The 27,101-nt window shown below is 34.0% G+C and overlaps 1 protein-coding gene across 1 annotated transcript; it reads right to left on the bottom strand.

Annotated features, from left to right (window-relative positions):
• Nucleotides 1-76: 76 nt before the first annotated feature.
• CBG21728 lies at nt 77-14,284 on the bottom strand (the record flags this gene model as incomplete). The annotated part of the gene is made up of 3 exons (XM_002632924.1): nt 77-364; nt 6,852-6,946; nt 14,245-14,284. 3 exons carry the CDS (start codon nt 14,282-14,284, stop codon nt 77-79), a joined length of 423 nt encoding a protein of 140 aa, XP_002632970.1.
• Nucleotides 14,285-27,101: the final 12,817 nt, after the last annotated feature.

Below are 27,101 nucleotides of genomic sequence, written 5' to 3'. Positions count from 1 at the left end.
TAAATAAATAAAAAATTTTTGTCAATTTTTATTTCTTCATTTCTTAACAGCCAGTTGCTCCAGGAAAATCAGATAATTAATTTCGAAAAAGCGACCTTTCAACGCCTTGAGCCTTGTGCCTTGGACCTTGAGCCTTGTGCCTTGGACCTTGGGCCTTGAGCCTTGTGCCTTGGGCCTTGAGCTTTGGGCCTTGGGCCTTGGGCCTTGGGCCTTGGGCCTTGGGCCTTGGGCCTTGGGCCTTGGGCCTTGGGCCTTGGGCCTTGGGCCTTGGGCCTTGGGCCTTGGGCCTTGGGCCTTGGGCCTTGGGCCTTGGGCCTTGGGCCTTGGGCCTTGGGCCTTGGGCCTTGGGCCTTGGGCCTTGGGCCTTGGGCCTTGGGCCTTGGGCCTTGGGGTCGCGACCTAGATAAAAAATAGTTCGTAACCTAGAAAAAATTAGGTCATGACCTAGAAAAGAACATTGAAAAATTAACTCAATCATATAACTTTCCATGTTTCAGAAGGTCTTCATAAATTGTAATGTTTTCGATTTTTATTGGTTCGGTCAGATCGCTTCTACTCGAGGTCCAAAAAAAGTAGAACAAGAAGTGCCAACAAGAGATGAAACAAGTACAACTTACAAAAGTAATCGGAGGGATAAGAGGATGGATGGGTGATCTCTTTGTGTGTACAAATACAACAAGAGAAAGGACAGATAATGAAGAGCAAAAAGCACTTGACACACTCAGAAAGTGCTCCTTTCCGGACAGAGTGAGAGATTCTGCGTCTCTCTTCTCTCACCCATTACCAGTTTCATTATCTAGTTCATTAGAGTCGGCTATTGTTATTCAAATGAGAGCTCTGTTGAGTTTTGGATTCAGAATTTTAAATGGAAATTGGTGACAGATTTTAACTTTTTCTCACGAGTTTCGATTTTTCATATTTTTCAATACTTCGAAATTTCACAATTTTAAATGTTTCAAAAGTTTATTATATCTCTTCCAAGTTGTTTATCAGCATTAATTAGTACTGCTTAAGAACTTCCAATAAACGCTCAGCTCAAAAAGTTCGGCGGAGCGTGTTTGCCAATTTTCTTTTAAATAATTTATACCATAATTTCCGTCGAATGGCTTTTTTGCTGAAAGCCTAATTGCCGAAAGCCTGATTTTCAGTGCAAGCCCAAATAAGCAATATAAGCGCTCCACCGAACAAAAAGGCTTTCCGTAGAAATATTGAGCTACAATGAACTATACGAAACTATTGTTTAAAAAAATGAGACGCCTGACGATTATTATGTGTTTAGCGGAGAAAACGAAGGTGGGGGTCGAAAAAGTACTTTTTATCTAGTGAGTCAGCGGAAGGGACAAAAAAATAGGGAACTGTACGACGGCTATATATTTAGATAGAAATTCGGAATTTTTTATTCAAATTTTTAGTACAGAATTACGAAATGGTAGTCGTTCTACCATGAGTGCTCTAATAGAACACCACTCTACACTTGCACTTTGAGCTCAATTATCTCAATTTCTGTAGAAGATATCAAAAATTCTTCAATTAACAAAATGTTGTTTATTTTATGAGAAACATTTTATCAGTTGATAGATTTTTTTTATCTTTCACAAGAACCGAGATAAATTGGCTGAAAGAGAAAATCTAAAAAGGTATTTTACGAAAATTAGTTTTCAAGAATTTTCTGTTTCGAACATTTTATTTCAATAGCTTTCTCAAGTTCACTACAATGCTTTTTTTTTTCAAAATACGTTAACGAATTTTGCAATGATCACTCAAATTCTTCCCATAGTTTCTTCATGATCACTGATAATTGATAAGTCCTTTCCCAACAAAACACCATTTTGTATATTTACTCATGTATATTTTGTTTTCCAACAGTGACTCTTCTCTACTATTTGTTTATTCTGAGGCGTCAAAACAAAGGATTACTGTAGGTGGATGACACCCGTCAGGCGCATCATAATCATGCGGCAAGGCGTGTGAACACATTTTCGAATTATTCAAATCGGTGAGCAAATAGAGAAACGGGGTGTGAGGAAACTAGCGAAAGAAGGAGAATCCGAGATGAAATTCATTGAAAATTGCTTGAAAAATTGAATTTTCGTTATTGGCAAAATTTCGAAATTTTTTTCTGACTTAGTATTGTTAAAAGCGTTTTTTAGCTTGATAAACAATTTGCTTGAAACATAAGTAAACATTTAAAATATGGAAATTGATAAAATGGTCTGAAACCTGATTTTCACTCCATTTCTTTGGCACCGCGCAGCCCAATAGACGAAAAAATGAAAAACTGAAAATCGAATTGTTTGAATTAAGTTTGACCTTATCAAAATAACCCATTAGGGAAAGTTTGGAAAATGTAAATCTACTAAAAAGTAAATTCTTCAAAAAATGTATGGGATAGTTTGAAGCTTCAAACTCCACCATTTCAAAAAGTACCGCTTTCGGACCGTGCTTCTAATTTGAGGAAATTCATCTCGGTTCCTTTTAGAGATATCAGAAAGTTATCAACATTTTATCAGTTGACCACTTCTTGATATCTCTCGTCAAAACAGAGATAATTGAGCTCAAAGTGCACGTATAGGTTGGAGCTTCTACTAGAGCATTTACGGTAGGTAACTATTGCAGTCCCCAACTTTTTTTACTGTTTTAAAATCGCTACATCATTTTTGGTAATAATATTGAATTCAGTTTGCATAGGACCCACTCAAATTATTCGATCCATCTTCCAATTATCCACTCTCCCATACGTTCCCATACGTTCTCCTTTCTTAATTCTTAACAAGACAAAATGAATAATTCATTCGAAAATGTTCAAATATATAAGACGCGTATCTTTTTCTCTCCTCTTATTCCTAAAAACCATAGAGCTCCCCCTCTTCTTCTCTTCGGAGGATGGTAATTCGATGCGACTTTCCCCTCGGTTTCCTGTTTCGGAAATTGAACATACTCACACCAGAATGCAAAACGAAACCACCGCCCAGCCACCCTGGCCTTCTATTGTTATTGTTGTGTTTCTTGATCTTCTAACATTTTCATTTTTAAGTCAGTGTTTTTGAAATCTGGAAAAGAATACAACGTGGCATTTTTTTTGGAAATTGAATATGTTAATTTAAAGGTGTTGAAACATTGAAAAACTGTTTTCCTCCATTTTCGCGTCTGAGAAGGAACTTGTGGGCGAATAAAATGGAGATACCGTGCCGGTCCAGATGTCGATTCTTACCCCAAAAGAAACTATTTTTCTGTTTAGCATCTTTGATAGACCAACAGCAGACGCATCATTTTTCAAATATTTTTCTATATATCTGCTCCATCTGAAACGGAGAATTTCGAAAACACAAGAAAATTTTTTTTCCAAAACAGAAGCTCAATTATGTATCGCTGATTTCATCGGTCCAAAAAGCCCTGACTGCGAGCGCGTGGCTCAATCGAATACGGTGCTACACTGATAAAATTTTGTCCGCAAGTTCAATTCTTCGAGGGACTTCAATTTACAAAATTTTCAAAAAAGCAAAGGCTATCTCTTACTGGAACCTAGCCTCAAATATGAGCAGTAATCGAATTTGAAGCTTCAAACTTTTCAATGAATTATTTTTGAAAAATTTACTGTTTTATGGAATTAACTTTTTTTCAAAAAGTTACTTTCATAATAATGTCAATTACCATTTTGTAGTGGTTTTCCATCAGAGAAAATCTGTGAAATGAAGAGTGTGAAACTGCAATGTTTTTCGAAAACAAAAAAGTTCGTTTGTTGAAGTTTCGTTCGTATAAGCACCAGAACTTGTGGGCCCATCGCTGGAGGCGCCGAGTTGCTACCAGCTGAGCTACGGTGGCGCAAGCTGAGTCGGCCGAACGACCTGCGCACCGTCACGTACCGTAACTCCATAAAATCTTCTGTCTTCCCTCCTTTAATCTCAAAAACCCATTTTTCCTTTCAAAATGCCTCTCCAAGCTTTTCCCATCGTTCCGAATGGCGTTCACTTTGATTTGGCTGTCATTTTAAATCAAATCGTTCGATTTCTATTTACGTACGGTCCTCACTCTCTCTCTCTCTCTCTTTTCCGCGGAAAAGGTCGAGAGATAGACACGCTTATCCTCCCAATATATTTTCTCTGTTTTCTCTCTTTCCAATTCCTCCGAATTATCCAAATGTTATCTTTTCGATTCTTCCGATTAATCGTTCGTCCCTTTTCTCACTTTTATCCCCCGAAATTTCACACCTTGTCAAGATTTATGGCCCATTTTTATGAACTGCAAAGATGAAATGTTTCTAGAAAACAGCTATTTCAAAATTTCATTAAAAACTTTTTTTTTCTGTTTCGAGGTGTTATTTTTTAATTTGTTTTTAATTCTCTGAGTTTTGTGCATCCAGTGTCTTCTTTCGACTTTTGAATTATATTCGCTTGTATTTGTCCAGATTCTTCCCCATTTGACGTCATCTCATTTCCCGAAGAACCATTTTTGATGTTCGTCTCTCAGAATTTGTAATGAATGGAGAAGATGTTTTTATTTCTAATTCTCTTTTTTGTGTCTTGGAATACAAATGCATTTTTAATCGAAAAACGGATAGAGCCAAATGTCAGAAGAGATCCCATTTTTTCTAGTGAATTCGTTAATCCTTCTGAAGAATTTTGCAAGAAAATATCAGTATTCTTTAGGATTAGGGAGCTAGAAGTTTCCAGTCGCCTTGTTTTCAAAAAAAAACTGAGGTTTCAATTTCTTTATTTTTAGTATTCCCTATAAGCGAACATCACTTTATTGCGTATCGAAAAACCCTCTGAATTTCAACTTTGAGCCAAATTCTCTCCGTTCCTGTAAAATATATCAAAAAGTGGTCAACGAACAAAATGTTCGTGATATCATCACGAATATTTAATCAGTTGAAAATTGGTTCTAATCTATTACAGAAAATAAGATAATTGAGCTAAACTTCCAAGTATAGGGGAGTCGTTCTGTTAGAGGAAGTCGAGTTTAATTCTTTTGAAAATCGTTTACCCTTTTTTCCCGGAAAATCGAATTTTTGAATTAAAAAAAATCAAAAAACGGTTCAAATATATACCTAGTTAGCTTTTTTTGGCTCGAAACTCTGTAAATTAAAGGTGGTGTGCGGTGATAATTTTTATTGTTTTATTTTGTGCAGAATTCTATGTAGATTCCCATAAAAATGAAGAAAAAATTCAAAAAAGTTCCTTCATTGAGAAAAACGGCACCAAAAAGTCAAAGTGGGAACTGGTGGCCGAGGGAAAAAGCGGCGGTTTTCTAGGCCAACTGCAGGTAAAAGCGCGCGAAATTCAAAGTTTTATTGATTTTCAGTTTTTTAAAAAAGATTTTTGAAAATGTTTTCAAAGGTTTTTGTTAGTTTTCTCCCAGTTAATATGAAGCAACCTGAAAAAATCTGAGAAAACGCTGAAAATGAATAAAACTTCGAATTTCGCGCGCTTTTACCTGCAGTTGGCCTAGAAAACCGCCGCTTTTTCCCTCGGCCACCAGTTCCCACTTTGATTTTTTGATGCCGTTTTTCTCAATGAAGGAATTTTTTCGTTTTTCCTTCATTTTTGTGAGAATCTACAAAGATTTCTGCACAAAATAAAGCAATAAAATTTTTCACCGCATACCACCTTTAAAAAAGAAAAATTTAGATTTTTTCAATTTAGTTTTTTTTATTCTGGAATTAAAAATACTCTGGAATTAAAATTAAGGGCCGGGCCTGGCCGAGATTATTTTTTCTCCGGCCCGGCCCGGCCGGTTCGGCCGGTTCGGCCCGTTCGAATTTAAGAAAAAACAGAAATTATTGAAGAATTATTTGAATTTATTTCTTAACAAGTAGCATAACAATGTAAAAACCGTATAAATGAACAAGGGGAAACAAAGAAATGGAAACCGGGGGAGAAAATTAAAGCTCATATCAACCAATCCAACAAAAAAGATAGAAAAGTAACATAAAATTAACTAGAAAAATCACTACAATTAGTGAGAGAATCAGTCGAGACAGTGTGGAAATTTCGTGGCTATTTGCGAACCCAGAACGACCATCACCACACGCTTGTACAGTAATATTGTTCTTGTTTTATCTAACAAAAACGACGCAGTGCTGAACGTAGTCTCACACATGGCTTCACTGGGAACAATCGAAAAAACGAAAAGTGCTGCTGAGAAACCCCCGTAAATCGACACGGGCTGCTAAACAATGCGCGCCTCGTCATATCGGAGCATCGTTGCAAATAAAAATAGCGCGTTCAAATATTAATTAATTGCCGGCCGGCCGGGCCGGGCCGGGCCCTGGTTTTTTTCCCTCGGGCCGGCCCGCCGGCCAGCCCGTCAGATTGCAACCCTGAATTCCGAGAATTGATGAAAATACATTATGGTTTTGAAACTGAAAAGAAAAAATATATTTCTTTGAAAACTGGGAAAGTAATAATAGTTTTATGAAAACGAAAACTCAAAAATTCCGAAAAATTTAATTCGAAAAGTAGAAAATATAGAATGGGATTTCTAAAATGTATCTGCTATTTTTGGTTCCAAACTTGTGAATTTCAGAGAAATTTTGATTTTTCTGTTAAATTCTGGAATTCATTTTTTTTCGAGAATGACGAGACTGTTTTTTGTTCAGATTTGAAACAGACAGACACTAGATAATTATTTATTGCAAGAATTATGGAAAACACATGAAACTTGTGAAACTGAAAATAAAAATATTATTTCTGAAATCAAAATTCAAACTGTGATTTTAAATTTTTTAAATTGGAGGTAATCCAAAATTAATGTTTTGTAGAAAAATGAAGTTTACACAAAAACTCTGAAACAGTGAAATTCTAAAAGTCTCCAAGTCTCTCTATTCCTTCCATCTTTTTTTTGACACTTACGCTAGAATAAACGAACACAAAAGAGAGACAAATCCTTCTGGAGTGGTCTTCTTCTTCTTCTTTGTATTCTTGAGACGGGCGGTGTCCAATGATAACTAAAGATGGATATGTATATTCTCTGTCCCTTGAGACATTTTCCCCTTTTCCCCCATATGTTCCGAGCTGTTTTCTTTCCGTTCCTCTTTCTCATAATAGTATTTCTGTTTTTTGTTTCCTTCTGTTCCATTTTCCTTCTTTTCCAAGAAAACGTTTTTTCCCAGTTTCAGTTTTTTGCCGTAAGAAATATGAAATTTTCAAACAATTAGCGTATTTACAGTTCTAGGTGGTGGAATAATTAGAATTAAATATTTCTGGCTTCTTGTTACTTGGTATTATTCTGGTACGGAAAATCAGAGCTGCGGCCGTTGCGGAAGCTCCCACAACGACAACTACAGTAACCTAAAAATTCGTTTATTTCCCGGATTTTTCATCTCATTTTTCGCTATTTTTCGTGGATTTTTCTGACATTTTTTTTCCGAAAGTTGGGAAAATAAATGTTTTTGATAGTGAACAAATTGATTGACAACTTAAAGAAATCGAGAAAAAACTCAAAAATTAAAAATATCTTTTATTGTCGAATTACAAAAAATGGGACCTGGAAAATTTCGCGGGCGGCTTCCCGGTCAATTTTCGAGACCTTGCCTTAGAAACACTACGGTAGTAAACGAAACTTATTTCTGTGAATTTAGTAGGATTTTTTGGACAAAATTTAGATTTCTTGGTATGAAAATGATCGCTAGCATCTCTAAAATCTGTTTTTCATCGAAAAACCGAACTTAATTGCGAAAGTAGCTCGAACGAGGCGAAAGTCTAAAGTATTGCGTTTTTGCCGCACTTTCTCGTAGATCAAAAAAAGCGACGGTATTAAAATTCTCAGGTCCCGCTTTTTTAATTCGACAATATGTTATTGTAGTTGTCGTCGTGGGACCTTTGACCACGGCCACCGGCGTTTCTCTTCCACAGCTCCGATTTTTTGTATCAGATTCTGTAACCAGAATAATACTTTCATACATCTTCCTTATATATGAAACGCGACACGTGTCTGTTGGTCCGATGTCAGGCTGTCAACTTTTGAAAAACTTGAAAAATGAATATAGATTTGCGTGACCCTTTAAAAAAATTTGAGAAATGGAGCGGCGAAACAGTATATACTATAGGTCAAATAATTTCTGTCAGAATTGAAACCGTACTAATTTTAGATGTAATTTTTTGGAAACTACAAAAATGCTCAACTTTGCTCAAAAATAATTACGTTTAGTTGATTTGAGCTCTTTAATTTCTCATGCACCATATATTTTTGGATTTTTTCGGATTAATGACTTTCTTTCGTTATTTTTTGTTCCTTATAATATTCTAGTTGATTCTCCAATTGAAAACAATTTTTCTTAACAGTCGGGTATGGTAAATTTATAAAAAAAATTGTTTTTTCAAAAATTTCTAATATTCTTCCAAGAAATTTTTTAATACCAATTCCCTTTTTTCGACAAAATTTAAAAATCATTTTACAACTCAATAACATATTTTTTTTTCACTAACTAAAGACCACACATAGATATAAATGTATGTTTTATTTGTCCAATATTCGTCATCCCTTTGAAAAATCGAGTAGTCAACTTTGTTTTGTTATGTTTTTTACAAACAAAGAGAGAAGAGAGAGGGGAAAAAAGGAGATGAGTAACTAGGCATACATAAAATTCCACAAACAACTTTTTTGAATTCTCCATTTTTTACAAGTTTTTTAGGTTGTCAGATTTTAAAAATTGAAAACAATTTTTTCACATTTTCATCAATTTCATAAAAATAGGGGAAATCTGAAAACTTAATCGATTCTCACTTATTTCAAATTTATACGAAACATTTACGATAAGCTTTTCAGCATGAAAAATCTGAAATTGAAATTCCAGAAAAACCTAGCATATTCCAGATTAAATGGTTCTAAAAATTCATTTACAGTTTCATAAATTTCGTAAAAATTGGGAAAAAAACTGAAAACTAATGCATTCTTACAAAAACCACAAATCCAAATTTCTTAATTTCGAAAAACGTTCTGTTTCTAATTGTTCTGAAAATCACAAAAAAGTTTGGAGTGTGATTAAGGAATACTGTTTTCCCTAAGTTTCCAATAAAAAATCTTAAATTGCTCTAGAAACTTCGAGAATATTCCAGACTAAATAGTTCTAAAAATTCATTCACCTTTTCTTCAATACCATGAAAATTGGAGAAAAAAACTGAGAAACCAATGTTTACTTACACAGTCCAGTAGTCCACAAATCGAAATTTCTTAATTTTGAAAATTTTTCCGTTTCTTATTGTTCTCAAAATCACAAAAAATTTTGGAGTGTCATTAGAGAACACCTATGTTTTTACCCTAATTCTCCAATGAAAAATATCTGAAATTGCTCTAGAAAAATCCAGAATATTCCAGAAGAGACGCAGCAGTGTCAAATGATTATCCGCGCGAGACAACATTTTTCTGTGTTGCTTCTCTATTTCTCTGCGTCTCTTCCTCTTCTACACTCTCTCACGACTCTATGTGTTTTTTTTTCGAGCAACACGACGTCTCTTTTTTCTTCTCCTTCTCACTTCTTATTCATCAGAATATCTCCCCCGTTATTTTTCTATTCATGTGATTCTGCTGTCAGTTACATTTTTTAAATAATTTTTTACATTTTCAAAAATCTCAAATAAGTTAGAAATTTCTGATTGAACTAGTCAACTGACAATACTGACAATTTGGAAATTTATTTCATAATTGCTGTCTAAAACGACTTTTCAGAGATCCCAGGGACAATAGAAACTAGAAAATTTGGATTTAAAAATTGTACAAATGTTTTTCAAAACCAAGGATCAAGGCCGTTTTTCTATGTACTCTGCAAAAATGTTTTGATTTCTGCCTCTCTGTGTCTCTTTCTCTCTCTTACTATTGTCCTCTTTTGATTTGAAATCGAAACTCAAACTACATGAAATTTTGACAGATATTTGAATTCTAACTAATATTTTTGGTGTCATTTTTTGAAAATTGTGTCAAAGTCTAAATTTCTGTTTTAAGCAAAAACTAAGGTGGGAACTAAATTTTTCCGAATAATTAGATTATTAATGACAGTTAAAAAATTTTACCGAAAAAGATTCCATTTGAAACTTTTTATTTTTCGCTGAAATAGTACAGAATTGTCCAGAACTAAAATTTTTTTCGATTCCAAGCTGTTTTTAGAAATTTTCAGACATCTCTTTTTAGAAATTAATTTTAAACCGTTTCATATATCTTATTCAAAGAGGACAGTTTTTGAGACGAGAGTATGAATTTTATGGGACCAATGTATTAGTTTTTGCGTGACGGTGTACAGTAATCAGTGTTTACACCTTCCACTTTTTCCTGTGCCTACCGTACCTCTTTACCGTACCCCACGATCGGCTCCGGGGCATTTCGCGACCGGACGTTTCGACACTACGACATTTCGCCACAAGGACATTTCGCCACCAGACATTTCGCCACCGTGATAATACAGGCAAATGGTTAGGTTGCAGATTACAAAAACAGTTTTAGGGTTCTCAAATATGCTTTTTCTGCTAGAACACATTTGAAAACTTGAAAAAAACCAAAAAAAAATTTTCGGATTTTTCAGGATTTTAAAATAAGTTTTATCAGAAAAAGCATATTTGAAAACCCTGAAATGTTTTTTGTGGTCTGCAACCTATCCATTCGCCTGAATCATCACGGTGGCGAAATGTCTGGCGGCAAATGTCCCGGATCCGACCTTGTAGCTCAGTCGGTAGTGGCGCTGCACCTTAAGGTTCCGAATTTGAAAAGGCATGATGAGCTTTTACGTGAAAATGAGCTTTTCAAATAGCTCATTAAGGCTCATTTGATTTTGAATGAGCTTTTTGAAAAAAAAGCTCACGCGACTCTTTTTTAGTTTTATCGAAAAGCTCATCAAGGCTCATGAGCCTTTCTGTGATTTTTATTAAGAAGCTCATATGGCTCATCATAAGTAAACAAAGAAAAGAAATCAGAAAAAAATCATTGAAATCGTGGAAAAATCATGAGTGGCCATGGAACACTCTAAATATCAAGTCACTTCGAGGCCATTTTAACAAGGTGGCCTACTATTGCATGTTGAGTTCCCTACGGCTATGGCCTAAAAATGTTATAACATTCACCTGATACGTATTCTAAGTCATTTTAACGAGGTGGCCTAGAAAACTCAACTGTCAAAACTTAGGCCTCCATGTGAAAATATCTTAGAAAACATAACAGGTGAATGCTACACAATTTCTTCGACATAAAAATGGTTGCCTAAAGAACTCAACAAGGAATAGATAAGCCACTGTGTCAATATAGAATAGAAAACAAATTAGGTTCATGCCAGACCATTTCTGTATCATAAAACTTGATGGCCTAGAAAACTCACTTGCAAAAGTTAGGCAACCAAGTGAAAATGGCGTTGAAATCGCTTGATATTCACCTGATATGATTTCTAGGCTATTTTCACATGATGACCTAATTTTTGCAAGAAAAGTTTTCTAGGCCGCCATTGTTTTTTTCAGGCCACTATCGTTTCTGCCCATCAGGTCACTTGATTAGTTGAATATTTGGCTAAAGTGTTTGTTGATATTATTATTTTTGCCACGTGAACACTTTTCCAGTTCATTTTTTGAACTATGCTTCCGTGAGCCTTTTTTTTGAAAAAGAGTCGACGTGAGCTTTTTTGCAAATGAGCCTTGATGAGCTTTTATCAAAATAAATATTTTCGTCAAATGAGCCTCGATGAGCTTTTTTCAAAATCAATATTTTCGTCAAATGAGCCTGTATGAGCTTTGACGTGGAGTCGAAAAAGGTTCGTATGAGCCTGCTTCATAATGAGCTCACGTGAGCTTAAGTTCATGACTGAGCTTTTTTCGGAACCCTACTGCACTTGCAATATTTCGCCCTCAAGTTCATTTTATTATAACCAATTTAAATTTTTATCATTTCATCAAGGCAGTGCTGAATGACGGCCGGCCGCGCCCGGCCGTGATCCAGTTTATCGAAAAGAATATTGGTCCATTTTCAAACTCTTTTTAATTTTTCTCTAATCCTCTCTAGCTATTTCCTCTCTAACATGTAACATTCCATTCCATTTTTTCCCCAAATTCTCATTTTTATGATCTCTACAACATTTATCTATCTCATTTCACAAAATGCACGAATTTCAACACCAGATGTGTTTAGAAATATGAAATTCGAAAAAAAAATGACCTGATCATTCGAATTCGAATTGACCAGATGTTGTTTCGTTTAGTCCATTTCACTTTTCCATTCGTTTTTGTTTCAATTCTCGAATTTTTCCATTTTTACACGGTAGGAATTAAAATGTGTAAAAAGTAGGAAAGTAGGCGAAAAGAGGGCAATTAGATGAGGAGGAGGAGGAAGAAGAAGGATAATTATCAGTTCTTTTTTCTGTATTCATTCGGGAAGAAGAAGAAACTGGATTTTATGTGTGTGTTTCTCGAAATGACACACTGACGAATTTCTTAATTTTTTCTTTGGATGGTATTTATACACTTCGTGGGATTGCCTCCAAGATCCATATCCATTTTTGATAACTTTTTGATGCAGCAAATGTTATATTAAAGTTTGAGGAATTGTCAGGTATCCCATGTACGACGTTATTTTAATCTTTAAAAAACCATGAACTTTTCTTCAAGATTTTTCAAAACTCTACAATAAACATTCCCGCTACACCCACTAACAAAACGAATGAAACGATACTGTTTCATAATTATTTTTTGAAAGCTAGACTTAATATGTTCGGTAGTCTTCTAGGTGGAATCTGGGATGTTCGGAACGGAATTCGGAATTCGAAAATTCCAACCATTTTCGGAATGAAATTCCGGTCGGAATATTTCCGGAAGATTTTTTTGGAATTAGAGATTTTTGGACTACGGTATGTCCAAAGAAAAATTTGCTTGCATATCTCGAACTGAATTACTCTTGATTGCGCTGTCAAAATGGTTCTGTCAATATTCACCAGTTTTTGGCGTTTTTGTGATGGGGAAATGGAAATTCTACTATAAAATTTGGATTTTAAAAGATTCCGAAGGTTTCGAAATTCCGAAAATCTTAAAATCGGAATATTCCGAAATTCCAAATATTTCAAAACTGGAATACCGAAAAATTCCGAAAAGGCCATTCTGAGCATCCCTGGGTTGAATCTGTATGGTTCATAACCCCCTCGTCATATATTTGATTGTTAATAATATGTCCTGAAAGAACATTTAACAAATTTCGGATTTTCATTTTTTTTAAAAGATTTTCATACTTTGGACCTCTGGAACTTTCTTCAAGTCTAATAGAAGACAATCCTATACTTGCACTTGGAACTCAATTACCTAGCTTCCTGTGAAATATATCGGAAACTTGTCAATTGTTGAAATGTTTGTTATAATATCACCAACAATTTATCAGTTTCAACAGTTTTGATACCTCTTATGGGACCCGAGATAATTGAGCTCAAAGGGCAGGTATAAAGTGGCCTTCTATTAGAGAATTTACGATTTGTAACAAAAGTCATTAAAGAAACGATCAGCCACAATTGGTTTATTATCACTAGCTCAAGATCACATGAAACAGAAAAAAAACGTTTCTAGTGTCTAGTGTCTAGGTGTCACAAGTCTCCGGAATTCTAACATTTTTTGATTGACAAGTTTTGAGTGGCACCAACGGGGGGTCGACGGGGGAAGCAGAACACATTTTTTGTCTTCCTGGTCCGAAAATGTGTTTTTTTTCCATTTGATAGTTTTCACTAGAACTATTCAGTTCCACACAGTACTTTCTGCTAATACACTTACCGTAAACACTCTAATAGAACGCCACCCTAATTTTGAGTCAATTTATCTCGGTTCCTTCAAAACATATCGAAGATCTGAAAACTGATAAAATCTTTATCCTAACATCCTCAACATTTTATCAATTGACACATTTTTGTTATCTCTCATATAAACCGAGATATTTAAACTCAAAGTGCGAATAGAATGTAACCTTCTATTAGAGTGTTCACGGTATGTTAGATTGGAAAACACGGATACCAATACTATCATTTTAATTTTTTTTTGACTTAAAGGATGAAATAGCCAAGAAACAGGAAAAAATCAAGGCTAACACTATTCATTTTTCGTTTAATTGCCAAGATTTGAAACCTATTCATTAGAAATCTGCCAGATTCAAATCTCCACAAAAACTTTGAAACGAAATCCCAAACAGCAGGAAACAATCACAAAAAGACACTAAACCGTTCTTCGTCTCTCTCATTATTTTGATTGAAGAGGAGGGATAAAAAAGAAGAAAAAGGAAATGCCCTTTTCTGAAGACACTCACATTCATTTCTCCTCCCATCGGAACTCGAGTTCTCTCCCATTTCCTAATTGAATTCTTCTTTTCCTTTTCACCCGAATATATTCATGGACTCCTCTAGACATATTTGTACGTTTTTCTCTCTTATTCCAAGAATTTGTACTTTTATTTTTCTTTTATCTTCTATTTTCCATATTGTATCGTTTTGTCAGTTTGTTAGGGGAAGAATTTATGACTGATTGAATTTTAAATTGGAAGTTGGTAGAACAACAAACGTGCAAATTTTTCAGTCTTGTCGACAGCACTTATTGAGTTTGAAAAATATTCAACGTTTTAGATTTCTGATTCGAATGATTTTTTGTTGTAAGCAGCATTCAAAATACATAATTCATTCAAAAATGCTAACCAAAGAGCTTCATTTTCATAGTTGGCAAATGTTCCTTTTTTCGAAATGTCAAAAAAATTTAAGTTTCCTATTTTAGGTAATTTTGGGTTAGAAATTCGGTTCATCCTGAAATGTTCGCTGAACATTGTTCAAAAAATTTTTTCATGTCCAAGCTATGTTTCTCGCGTTCTAAAATTTACTGTTTCCCACTGAACATGTCAAAAATTAATGTAATTGTTCTGGAATGAATCAATTTTCTCTTTCATTTAGAGTAAAATTCAATTTTTTAGCATTTTATTACAGTGGATAAGCTAAATGGGAACTGTTAGACAACAAAAACGCAATGGAACTGGATTGACACAATATTTTGTTCAATAATTGAATGTTTCAGATCCCTGGTTGGAAAGACCAATTTTTTGTGTTCAATATTTGCCATTATCAAAGCTGATAATTTTTCAGCAGTGATGGTTGTTTAGCCTGGAATTTTTCGCAATTTTTGAAATTTTGAATTGTAGAATTTTTCCAGTTACAAAAATAGAATTCCGAAATATTCTGAATGTGTTCAAGCTCGAAATGTCAGGAACTCGAAATTTTGAACACTCTGGCATGCTCTAGCTACATTTTCGGTGTTTTAAAATTCACTGTTTCCCACTGAACATTTCAAACTTTTATGAACTTTTTCTGGGATAATTCGATCTTATCAACCTGCATGTACATTTTATCACAAAGAATGTGCCAATTTTTTTTTCTGTCTCATCGACACCACTTTTTGAGCTCGAAACTTGTAAAATGCTAATTCTTTAAATTTGTGTTCCACATTTAAAAAAAGGAAAAACGTTATTAAAAAAACCCACACAGATCATCGAAAACTGACCTTTTCCTTCTCCTCTGTCTATCGACCATCTGACCATCTCCGACAATTGTCACTTTTCTTGGGTGTGAAGATGATGGATTACTGTACTAAAATCATCATCGTCATCTTCTTTATTCTCTTTTTGTTTTGTATGCGTAGGTTGAAAAGGAAACCGAAACTGTAAATATTTTATCGCCCGCTACTTTTTGAGTTAATAAACTTTTTTGAACAAACATGTTTTAATTTATATACCTTTTCCTGATCCAAAAAATACGGTAGTTCGTTCTTGCTCCTTTAAATGCATGGCATTTCTCGAAAAAAGATCTGCTTCCGTACAAACAGCGGCTCGGCCAAAGATTTTGCAATAACATTAATCAATAGAAGTATTTAATAGAAGAATAGAAATGTTACGAATTACATTACTGAAACTTTCATAACTTTATTGTGAAATCGAAACTGTAAAAATTGCTTGCAGTTTTCCTTTTCAAATTTTCGATGATTTTATCAACTTTTTCGAACAGACATGTTTGGATTTTTTCCTGGTTAATTTCAAATCCATCTACAATTTCTATTCATAACTCGCTCACATGAGTAACTCAATAATTTCTTCCTTCTTATTCTCATTTCCTTATATTTCTTTCTCTCATTTCCATAACTAATCAATTTTTATGCGCAGTTTCCGAAATGCTTTTTATTACCTTCCTTATGTAAAACACACAAACAAATCTTTTTTGTTGGAAAACTCGACATTTTTGTGAATAAGGAACCGAAAATTTTGTACAAACCTAGCCACCCTAATAAAGAAGCTAATTGCTACAAGTCAATTTTCTGAAATCGTAGAAAAATGTTTTTGTCTTTTTGAACTTTTGTTCTAATTCAAAAAAGAACATCGATTACGGGGAAATTAAAGATTGCAGCCATTTAGGAGTTGTCAAGTGGTCAGTGACCATCGTTTTCTTTAGTCAAAAATGAGGAAATTCTAGTTCAATGTAATTAAAAGGCACCTATTAACTAGTAAAAATCTGACAGTGAACTCGGTTATTTTATTTGATTTTCAGATACCGTAAAACCTGTAGTATAGCGCCATGGCGTTCTATTTTTCCGAGGGGCTTTTTGGGATGATGCGGGGTAACTGAAAATAGTATTTTGCCTGATTAACAAAGTACCATAATGTAAAAAAAGTGCAAAATTTCTAGATTCCACTGTAACTGTGTTAATCAAGCATCAAAACTTTGTTTTGCTACCTCCAATCACCTAATAAGGTGGCGTTATATTACAGTTTTCACGGTAATGATATTGCGTTTTCAACAGACTTACAATTAGCGAATTTTGCAGTGTTAACTCTGATAACTATAGCATGAACTGTAGATGTTGAATTAGAAATTAGACAAATTCAATTTTTTAAACTTTGCAAAATGAAGACCTGTTTTTGTGTTATTTTTTGAATTTTAGTCAAACTCAAAACTTCAAAAATATTTCTGCTTCATTCTTTCAGTAAAAGTGAACTGTAATTTCAAAAGTTTACTGAGTTTGTCTACCTCTCAATACGTTTCCGGAAAATAGAACGCCATGGCTCTATATTACAGGTTTTAAGGGATGTACAGCATAATTGCGACGGACCTGGGTTTTTAGAATTTTTTCCTGTCTTTTTGGGTTCATAGAAAAAATGGACGATTTTTCTGTCAAGTAAAAAAGTTTTACGATGAGAGTGTTCATAAAAAATACTATTTTCACAGAAAAATTAGATAATTAAATTGCTTCCACAAGCATATAGAACACATCTATCAAATGTTCGGTAGATCCATGCTGGTTCTTATCCACACACCAAAAACTCAAGATTTTTTATTGAAATTGTCAGTTGAGATCTTTCTTTGGCTAGTTCATAACGGAATCTTCAAGGTGATACTTTCAAAATTTAACACATTGTCTGAAATTTCGACTCAGAGTTTTATGAGGTTTTCAAGAAGTTGTCATAACAAATTTTTTAACACATCCACAAAGTTCTTCTCCTCATTTTCCTCCTCTCCGTGTGTCAAAAATATGTGTCTACTTCTTCTCATTTGGTCATCAGTTTTGCATGTCTCAATAGACACTTCGGGAAGATGTACATACACTCTTTTCTATATATAATTGCCCATACTAGCAGTATTTTCTCTTCTTTTCCTCGCCATCCCTACAACATCTCCTTGACCTCGAAAAACTTCTCATTCTCCAGAAAGGAAATGATCAAACCTTCCCGATTTGGAAAATTTTCTTTGCTCTCTTCCATCCCATGTTTACATTTCCTACAGTTCTTCTCTTTTCTCTATCTCTGTTTTTTGCTCATTCGGTCTCTTTTTGTCGTCTCACTGGCTTCCCTTTTCTTCTCCACTCATATCATGTTTCTTATTTCCCTTTTAGCGGTGGGTAGTTTTCCGGTGGTGCCAATCATCGAAAATCCCCAGATTTTTTAAAATCAAAAATGTAGTAGAGTCGATTGGCCAGGTTATTGTTTTCCATATACCGATTTCAAATAACAAAAAAAAATCCAGCAAATGCTAGGAATATTAGTTCTTGAAACAGAAAAAAAACTATAAAGCCTGTATTAGAAGGGCACACTAAACTTTATCCAGTTTATCTTAATTCCCCTGTGAGATATCAAAAATTGGTCAACTAATAAAACGTTTAGCATAATGGGAAATCTACTTTGTCAGTTCATCACTTTTTGATACCTTTTACAGAACTCAGAAAAATTTGGCTTGACGGTCAGGATGGAACTGTATTTGGGACTTTACGGTATATGACTTTATTTTTTCTGTTTCGAATAAATGTTATCTTTGGAGTGACAATGTAATCAATATTAGGGTAAACAAAGTTTCATTTTAATTATTTCATGAACGGAAACTAGAAGAGCAATATTGTCTTCGGCTTTAGATACCGTAAACACTCTAATAGAAGGCCGCCCTAAACTTGCAATTTGAGCTCTATTATCTCGGGTCATGTGAAAGATATCAAGAATTGTCAAATGATAAAATTTTGGTGATATTACGATAAATAATTTATTAGTTGACAAAATTTTGATAACTTTAACCGAAATCGTGATAATTGAGCTCAAATTCGAAGGTTTGGGTGGGCTTCTACATATTAGAGGAATTGACATTTTTCTGTTTCGGATCTACCGTGTCCTAGGAGTAATAACGTAACTATTATTGAAAAGAATAAACCCATAGCCCCTGTAATAGTATTTTCAATACGGTAGAACGAATTTTCAAAAAAAATTACTCTTGCCACCGTAAAACCTGTAAGAGAAGGGCCCTCTATATCTTAACTATGAAGACTTTAATTTATCTCGGTTCCCGAAGGATACCAGAAGTTTGTTAACTGATAAAATTTTTTGAAATTACGATACATATTTTATCAGTCGACAAATTTTTGATATCTTTCGAAGGAACCGAGATAAATTGACTCAAAATTGACTAATTGGGTGGGTTAATTCATTAGAGAAATTGGTTAGAGGAAATTCTGTGGTTTTATACACATTTTTCTGTTTCAACTATAGGTCATCTTTGAAGCAATTTTACAACTAATATTGTTGCAATACAATTCGTAGACCTTGCAATCATACAGTGGCGAGAAGTGGCGAGGAGAATTTTTTCGAACATTCATAACTTTGTTAAAAATTGCTTAATCGAATTGAAATTTTGCATGAGAATAGCTGTGAAATCCAAAAACATGAAAATCGGTTTTTTGAAAAATTCTCACTTCCAGAATTTTCAGAGCAGTTTCAGATGTAACAGTGGTTCGAGGATCCAAAAAAAAAACTTTTTTCCAGAATTTTTTTGGCTTCGATTTTAGATGTCAAATGATTCTCAGTGACTTAGCTGAAAATGTATTTTTGATCCTCCAAATTTCACAAATTATGTGTTTTGAGTTGTTTTTTAGTTTTATAAAAAAACGTTTTCCAATTGTAGAAAAATTTTTTCTCAATTTTTTTCGATTTTAGAGATTTTCCCTAGAGGTGAAAAAAATGATTTTTTTCTTCAATTGGAAAATTTTGAACACCAAATTGATGACCAACTCAAAACACATTATTTGGAAAATTTTGAGCCTCAAAAATACATTTTCAGCTGAGTTATGGCAAAAATGCCGACACATACATTTTGTGCTCTGAGCATCATAACTCGAGAGCGCGACTTCCAGAATTCTCCAAAACTGTTTTGGTGCATATTTGGACACTGAGAATCATGTTACATCTAAAACCAAAGCCAGAAAAAATTCTGGAAAAAAGTTTTTTTTTGGATTCTAGAACCACTGTTACATCTGAAACTGCTCTGAAAATTCTGAAAGTGAGAATTTTTCAAAAAACCGATTTTTATGTTTTTGGATTTCACAGCTATTCTCACGCAAAATTTTAAGTCAATTGAGCAATTTTGAACTAACTAAGTTATGAATGTTCGAAAAAATTCTCCTCACCACTTCTCCACACTGTATCCAAAATGATGCATAGAACTGTTGAGCAAAAGAACTCTTGCCACCGTTTATTGATTCTTGATAACCTGATTAACGTAAACCGTGAAGCTCAAAAAATCAAACCAGTTTGTACAGTTATATTACATTACAGTTCTGTTAATGTTACATTTTTGTTAGGCACAATTTATATTGATCTCAGCCATTTTCGAACTATATTTATAAAAAAAAATGTTTTTCATACAAAAAATTGGAAAAATACACGAATTTTTCACAGTGTCAGAACTTTATCACAAACAATTTTCTCCATTTTGAAATGATACCGAAGCAATAGTCGTGATATTCGCTAGTTTTTATCGAAAGATTTGAGGTATTCACAGACCTTAAAAACTTTAATAGAATGCCTCCAAGCTATCAACTTTGAGCCCATATTTCTCATTTCCTGTGATACCGAAAAGTGGTTAAATGGCGAATTATTTTGGTATTATGATAAAGATTTTGTCAGTTGACCACTTTTGGATACCTCTTAAAAAGACCGAGAAAACTGGCGCACATTTAACTGTAACACTGAAATCCTTAGGATGATTTGTACACTAATCTCTCCCCCATATCTCATTCTCTATTTCAATATCAGTGTCCGATATCAAATATATTTGTGATTTGTTTGTTTGTTTCTTTCATTTTCTCTTTCTCTCTCCCTATCCCACTGCTCTCCAGTTGCTCTTTTCCCTTCTCTTTCTTCCGACTTGTCCTTCGTGTTTTTTCTGCTTTTTTCCACATCTCTCTTTCTCTGTTTTTCCTTCTATTGACTCTTACCATCTCTGTCTCTTAAATCTATTTTATTTCTCTCATTCGTTTTTTGGTTATAATTGGTTTTTTTTCCAGAAAAAGCAGTTCGCTCCTTTCAATCACATAATGAATTCTCTCTTTCATTTTGAAATGAAACTTTTCGGATGAAAAAAAAGGAGAAGAGAATATTGGTTTTTGGGCAAAAAAAGATGGAATTGAGTTTTCTATTTTCAATGTGTGTCCGTTTCTGTGTTTGCTCGCCGATTTGCACACCGTTTTTCTCTCACTTTCACTCTGCACCAGATAGGTGATCATTAGACGTTTTTTGACGTCAAATAGTTACCATTTGGGTTACTGTAATGAATTGATAAATCATAAAGTTTTTTCACGACTCAGTAAAGATTGTTAAGTGGCTTAACTTAGGCTCGAGAAACAGTAAATTTTCGTAATTTGAAATTTTTCCGATTTTTGATATGCTTCTCAAAATTCAATTTCCTGACTATAATCTTCTCAATCGGTTTTGACTTTCGCATAAAACATTATGAAAGATTTGCAATGGTTTCGTAGGGCTGGTATCCAAAGCATCTAGACTCGAAGTTTCAAAAAATTGAAATAGTTATTTCCTGTTTCAGTTTCATCATAAAATACACCAGATCTTCAAATTTTGATGACAGGAGGAATGCTTAAAAGGTGGTGTATTTTTGACAGGTTTTTCCATACACCTGGGAGGAAATTAACAAAAACATTTTGAGAGCTTTAAAAAACATCAGAGAAAACACAGAAAATCAATTAAAAATTCGATTTTATCGGCAGTTGGCCTAGAAAACTCACACCTGGTCGCTAGGCCACCGGTTCGGGTTTTTCTCAATGAAGGAATTTTTTAAAATTTTTTCTTTGTTTTTATGGGAATCTACATGGATTTCTGCACAAAATAAAGAAATAAAATTTTTCACCGCACACCACCTTTAATAAATTTGTCAGGAAGTTTTCAGCTCTCAAAATGTTTACTGTTTCTCATATTTGATATTAAAGCAGCACTATAAAATTCTCGAGTATAGTTTGAAGCGTAATATCAATAAAATAATACTTCCGAAATTGAAGAACCTACTATAATTTGAAGTTAAATTTTTTCAATGTATTTTTTTCGAGATTTGAAATTTTTCTGTTTCACCGAAGTTTTGAAGATTTGAAAAGATTTATGAAAATGATGAAATTACTCATAACAGAAAAAACCAAACATTAGATTCAGAAATTGAAAAATTTTCGATAAAAATCCATTCAGTATCAGTCCATTACAGTAACCCAAGGTTTCGAATTTAATAGTAAAATTGTTTTTGTTCTGTAGGTGCTTCAAATTGTTAGCATTTCAACTAATCTTTTAGAATTTTTAAAAATTCAATGAAACCGAAAAAAAAATCATTTTTTGAAAACTTCTTTCATTTTTGATCACCACCGAAATTCCTCGAAATTTTTAAATCTTTTTTTGGGAGTCTTGAAGCTTTTCAAGGAAATAAAAACGGGAATTCAGTTGAGCATAAAAAAAATTGAGAGTTCTTTTTTTCATTCGGTGTCTCTGAAAACCGGATGTTCCTAGAAAAAAAGAGAAATAAGAGCAAAATTTTCTAAAAGTTCCTGTTTCAATAAGATTTGAAACTTTAGAGCATTTTTTTAGTCTTCAGTTCCAATACTTTTCTTGGATTTCTAGAAAATTAAAAATTGTTGATCACCCGAATGTATATTTTTTCATTTCTAAAACTTTCCAACAATTTTTATGACTCTCATTCTTTTCTCTTCTCCACATGGTCCAGATATTTTTTCTGTCATCATGAAATTCTTTCATTTTTTCTGGAAAAAAGAAGGAGAACAGCTGTTTTATTTCTTTTCGTTTTCATGTGTTCTCCTTAGTTTCGGCAGTTAGTTTTTGATTTTCATAGATTGAATTGCGAAATTCACATTTTGTGACGTGGCTTCAAGAAATGGGTTTGGAGAGAGCCCCGGTGTTTTTTATGTTCCAAGTGCTCTGACTTATTTTTAAATCGTTTAAAAATTTTTAGATAACTTCTGAAGAATTGAAAAATTCTCTGACTCTGAAAAATAGTTATGTTTCCAGACATCGTTTTGTGACGAGCATAATATCAAATTCATTGAAAATATTTTGTCCAACATTTTGGGAATAGTTATTTCTACTGGTTTAATTTCAATGCGCGCTCCGGCCGAAAATCTTACGGTGAGCGAAGCTTAGGTCCGGTATGGAAAACTTTAAAGGCACATGTATTTTTGTAGTTATTCTCTGGCTTATTTTTTCCAAATTTCTAATAAATTTCATCGATTGTGAACTTTTCCGAAAAATCGCTTAGAACCTGAAAACTAACAAGGAAAATAATTGAGAAACTAGAAAAAAGTAGGCTGGAAAATAATTTGAAAAATACATGCGCCTTCAAGGATATGCCGCACCTAAGCTTCGCTCACCGTAAAATTTTTGGCCGCAACGCGCATTGAAATTAGACCAGAGTAGTAATCGGAATTTTTAGATTTATTAGATTTTGATGACATCATGTTTTGAATATTGGGAAAAACCCAAAACATTTTATGTTACACCATTAAAGTAGATCGGACTGCAAAAAAGCTCGACCGCGTAACTCCTACAGTACCGTTTAGGCTCCTTCAACATTTTGCCAGCGTTAAAAAGGTCATTTAATTTTTTGCAAGGAAACGTTTTGTTTCCATAAAAATCTTGCTGATATTTGAGCTATGAAACGACAACCAATAACGTCTGGCAAAACTTTTCCTTGATAATTTGAACTATTTGAAACAGTGAAATTTTGCTTCTCACTATTATTCTTATCCGACATCAGTTTAAGGCGAAGGCTCAAAAACAAAAAGGTAAAACATTTTACATCAATACATGCGCCTTTAAATAGTTTTTTTTTCGAAAAATCGTTTAATGTCTCGTGTATGTATTTATGAGAAGACTACGGAAATCACTGTTTTTAACGCTTTTCTAAAATCTTTCTTTTACATATATTATTACATATATTACATTTATGCCATACTATTCCAATATCATCACATCTTTTCTCTCTCTCTCTCTCTCTCTCTCTTTTTCTTTTCACCATCATGTCCTATGCCATGTCACAACACAAAATGAAAAATGACCGAAACACGTGTGTGAGCTCTCTGTGTCTTGTCAGCCCACCACGAAAGTGCACAAAAAAGCAAAAGAGATAAGAAGAGGAAACGGGTGGATAATTTATTGGGTAGACATGGAACAAAAAATGGGTGGCAGAGAGAGAAAAAAGAGAGTCACATGCATTTGCGACTAATTTCTTTGTTTCTTTTCTGTGGTTCTGGGGATTCAGAGAGATGCATAGCATTGATCATGTGATGCCTGAAATGGTCCCAGAAAGTGCAATTCAATGTTTTTTGGTCCTAGAATATCGTTAAGACATTCCCTAGAATTCACTTTCTACAAAGAATAAAGTCACGTGGTAGTTTTTTGAGTCATTGCTTCTCTCGTTTTTTTTTCATTGAATGATGAGATCACATGACTCTGAAAATGGTCCCATTCTATAGACTGGTCAGATGCTGAAAGTGCACTCAACGGGTTTCGTTTTGAAATTTTCCTCAACGAGCTTTCTCGTGGTTGTTTTTTTTTTCAAAATAAAAAAATACTGTTTCACTTATCCTATCAAAAACTTGTAAGATTAATTTGGCAATTCTTCACCAATCCGTTTCCGGAAATATTTTTTTACATTTTTTATCTTCATATTTTTTTTTAAATATTTAGCAACAGTCTCATAATCAGAGCTCTTGTTTTTTTGCTTGGTTTCTAAATCTTTTGAAATTTAATTTTTCAAAAATTCGTGTTTCAACAATTTTATGTAAATCAGAAAACATGAATCAAATAATATTCTGCCGTGTGGAATTAGATAGAACCCGTATTTTGACACGATTCGCCAAAAGCAAAAGAGTTCTAGCTCCGAGCTAAAGAAGCAATTCGAAAATGAAAAAAAAACTGAATTTCAAAAAATTTCCGTTTCTCATTGTTGTGAAAAATCTCTGTTGCTCATTGTTCTTCTGATTTTTTTGGTAGTTTCTAAAATCCCTCAATAGATTTTTTTTAAAACACTTTTCTTTTTTTTGGTGAATCCAATAATTCAATTTTTCATATGAAACTAGTAAATTAGAATAATCCAGTGAAACTTTAAAGAACAAAATTGTCCGTTTCAGCTCCGAACTTAGAAAATTCAAAACTTACCGTTTCTCAACATCCTGATAATTCTTAAATTTTTTCCTGTTGTCATTCGGACTGGCGCTTTACTATTGGACTTTCGAAAACATCCCAGAAAAACTTTCCGAACGGAAGCAACTCAATGCACTTTATTTTTCACCCAAAAAGAGAGAAAAAACAAAACAATTTACTGAAAAAAATGGAATCGGAGGCACTCGATTCATAATTTTCTTCGAGTTTGATTTCTGATTTCCGTTTGCGTCATAAAGTGGGAGGAAAACGTCCCCCAGATACCGTAGAGAAGACGAAAAGTGGGCGGCGCTTCAAAAATAGACTCTTTTTTAAAAGTGGAGGTTGAAAACAAGGTTTACTGTTTCACAAAGTTGTCAAGTCAAATAGCAATATTGAAAAACATTAAGACTCATGTTCTGGATTCTACAATATAAAAAGAAAAGTATTTTCTCCTATTATTCTTATCACCAGAAAAATTGAATGCAGTCTAAAATTCGTTAGTGGTCTAAAAGAGACTAGAATTTCCTAATCCACGGCCATCTACCTATTTTCTCTTTTTCCGGTTTTCTCCTGTTTCTTCTGTATTTCAATTGTTATTCCCCTTCGTTCGCTTTGATACGGCGTTATTATCCTCTTCTCAAACTTCAAAGATAAAAAAATAGACTAGCAAATCCTCGTTTTTCGATTTTTTTAGAAAGTCGAAAAATGAATAATCATTGAAACAATTCAACGAAATAAAATTTTCTAGCCAGTTTCCATGTTTAATTCCTTGAAAACGAGATTTTTAGGATCCATGTATTGTCGGAATAAAAAAAAATGGGGCTCGGTATTTGCGTATTTTGGTTCCCGCCTCCATTTTCCAATATGAACGTTTACTGTTTCATTTCCTACATTTACTCCGGTATGGTCGTTTCATGTTACTGTTTAGTCTAGAACGAAATTTTATTCATTAAAGGAGGGCGAACAGGAGATATCTCGGAGCGTTTTTTTAGAGTTACGGTATGCATTCTGATGTGACGGTGAACATATTTTACTGTTTTGACATCGCGTTGCGTTCCTGGTGCTGTTCAATGATCCCATGATTCGGGTGCCGCAGCTTTCAGGTGCCTCAGCACTCTAACTAAGCTTGTAGAGGCGTGGAACCTTCAGCGTTGTACCCACAAGTTCAACTCCTCGAGGGGCACATAAGAACGGGATTTCAAGAGAATTCTTTGTTTATGAACACAACTTAAAAGTTTGTGAGAATTAAGATTATTGAATGCTCATAGAATGAACAATATGAATAAAAAAATACTACTGTTTTATTTACATTGATTATTCCGGAATAGTCGTTCCATGTTATTAAGCTAAGATCAGCGCCTAATTTTTGTTATCAAGTTGACTGAAAAATTATTTAGCTCATTTAATAGAAACCAAAAAAGTTCCCGTTTTTTTTGATCAGGGGTTCCTTTTTGTAATAATTATTCTATGATGCGGTTATTCAGGAACGGAAAAAAAGGGAAAAAAACTCCGCGAAAACTCGGAGAGTATTCCAATCTGGCTGAAACTTTGAGGAAAACTGGAGATAACTATAGGAAACATTTTGCCAAAGTTTGGGGTCAAAATATCGACTTTGAAAATTTGTCTGAAATTCCAGCCAAAGTTTCAAAGTCGATATTTGGAATACTCTCCGAGTTTTCGCGGAGTTTTTTCCCTTTTTTGCCGACTCCCTGAATAACGTTCTAGACGTAATAGTAACATGAAATGACCATACCGGGGTAAATGTAGGAACTCCCTGAATGAGAAGCACATCTTTAGAAATGTACCAAAATGAGGTTTCTGTTTTAACACTGTACAATAAGCAATTCAGTTTTTAAACACATGGTTTTTCGTTATCATTCATTTAGTTTACCAATTACCAGCTACTCGACTTTCAAACTTTAGTTTAAATCCTCATTTTCTCATTTTCTTCTTCTTCCTCCAACCTCATCATTCCCATAAACCGTAATCATCATCATCATAACCATTTACAATCGTCACTTTCTTCTTTCTCTTTGACTCATTCCTCCCCCATTTTCCTTCTTTTGATATCACCGCTTTTCCCTCCGATTTCAAAAAAAAACGAAAGAGAACCGGCTGCCCTCTTCACACTCCTTTTTCCACCTCCTCTACTGATAACAGCTGTT

This window comes from Caenorhabditis briggsae (genome assembly GCF_000004555.2).
Source record: "Caenorhabditis briggsae complete genome, chrIV, whole genome shotgun sequence".
Taxonomy (NCBI): Eukaryota; Metazoa; Nematoda; class Chromadorea; order Rhabditida; family Rhabditidae; genus Caenorhabditis; species Caenorhabditis briggsae.
This window is presented reverse-complemented; position numbering and strand designations above follow the sequence as displayed.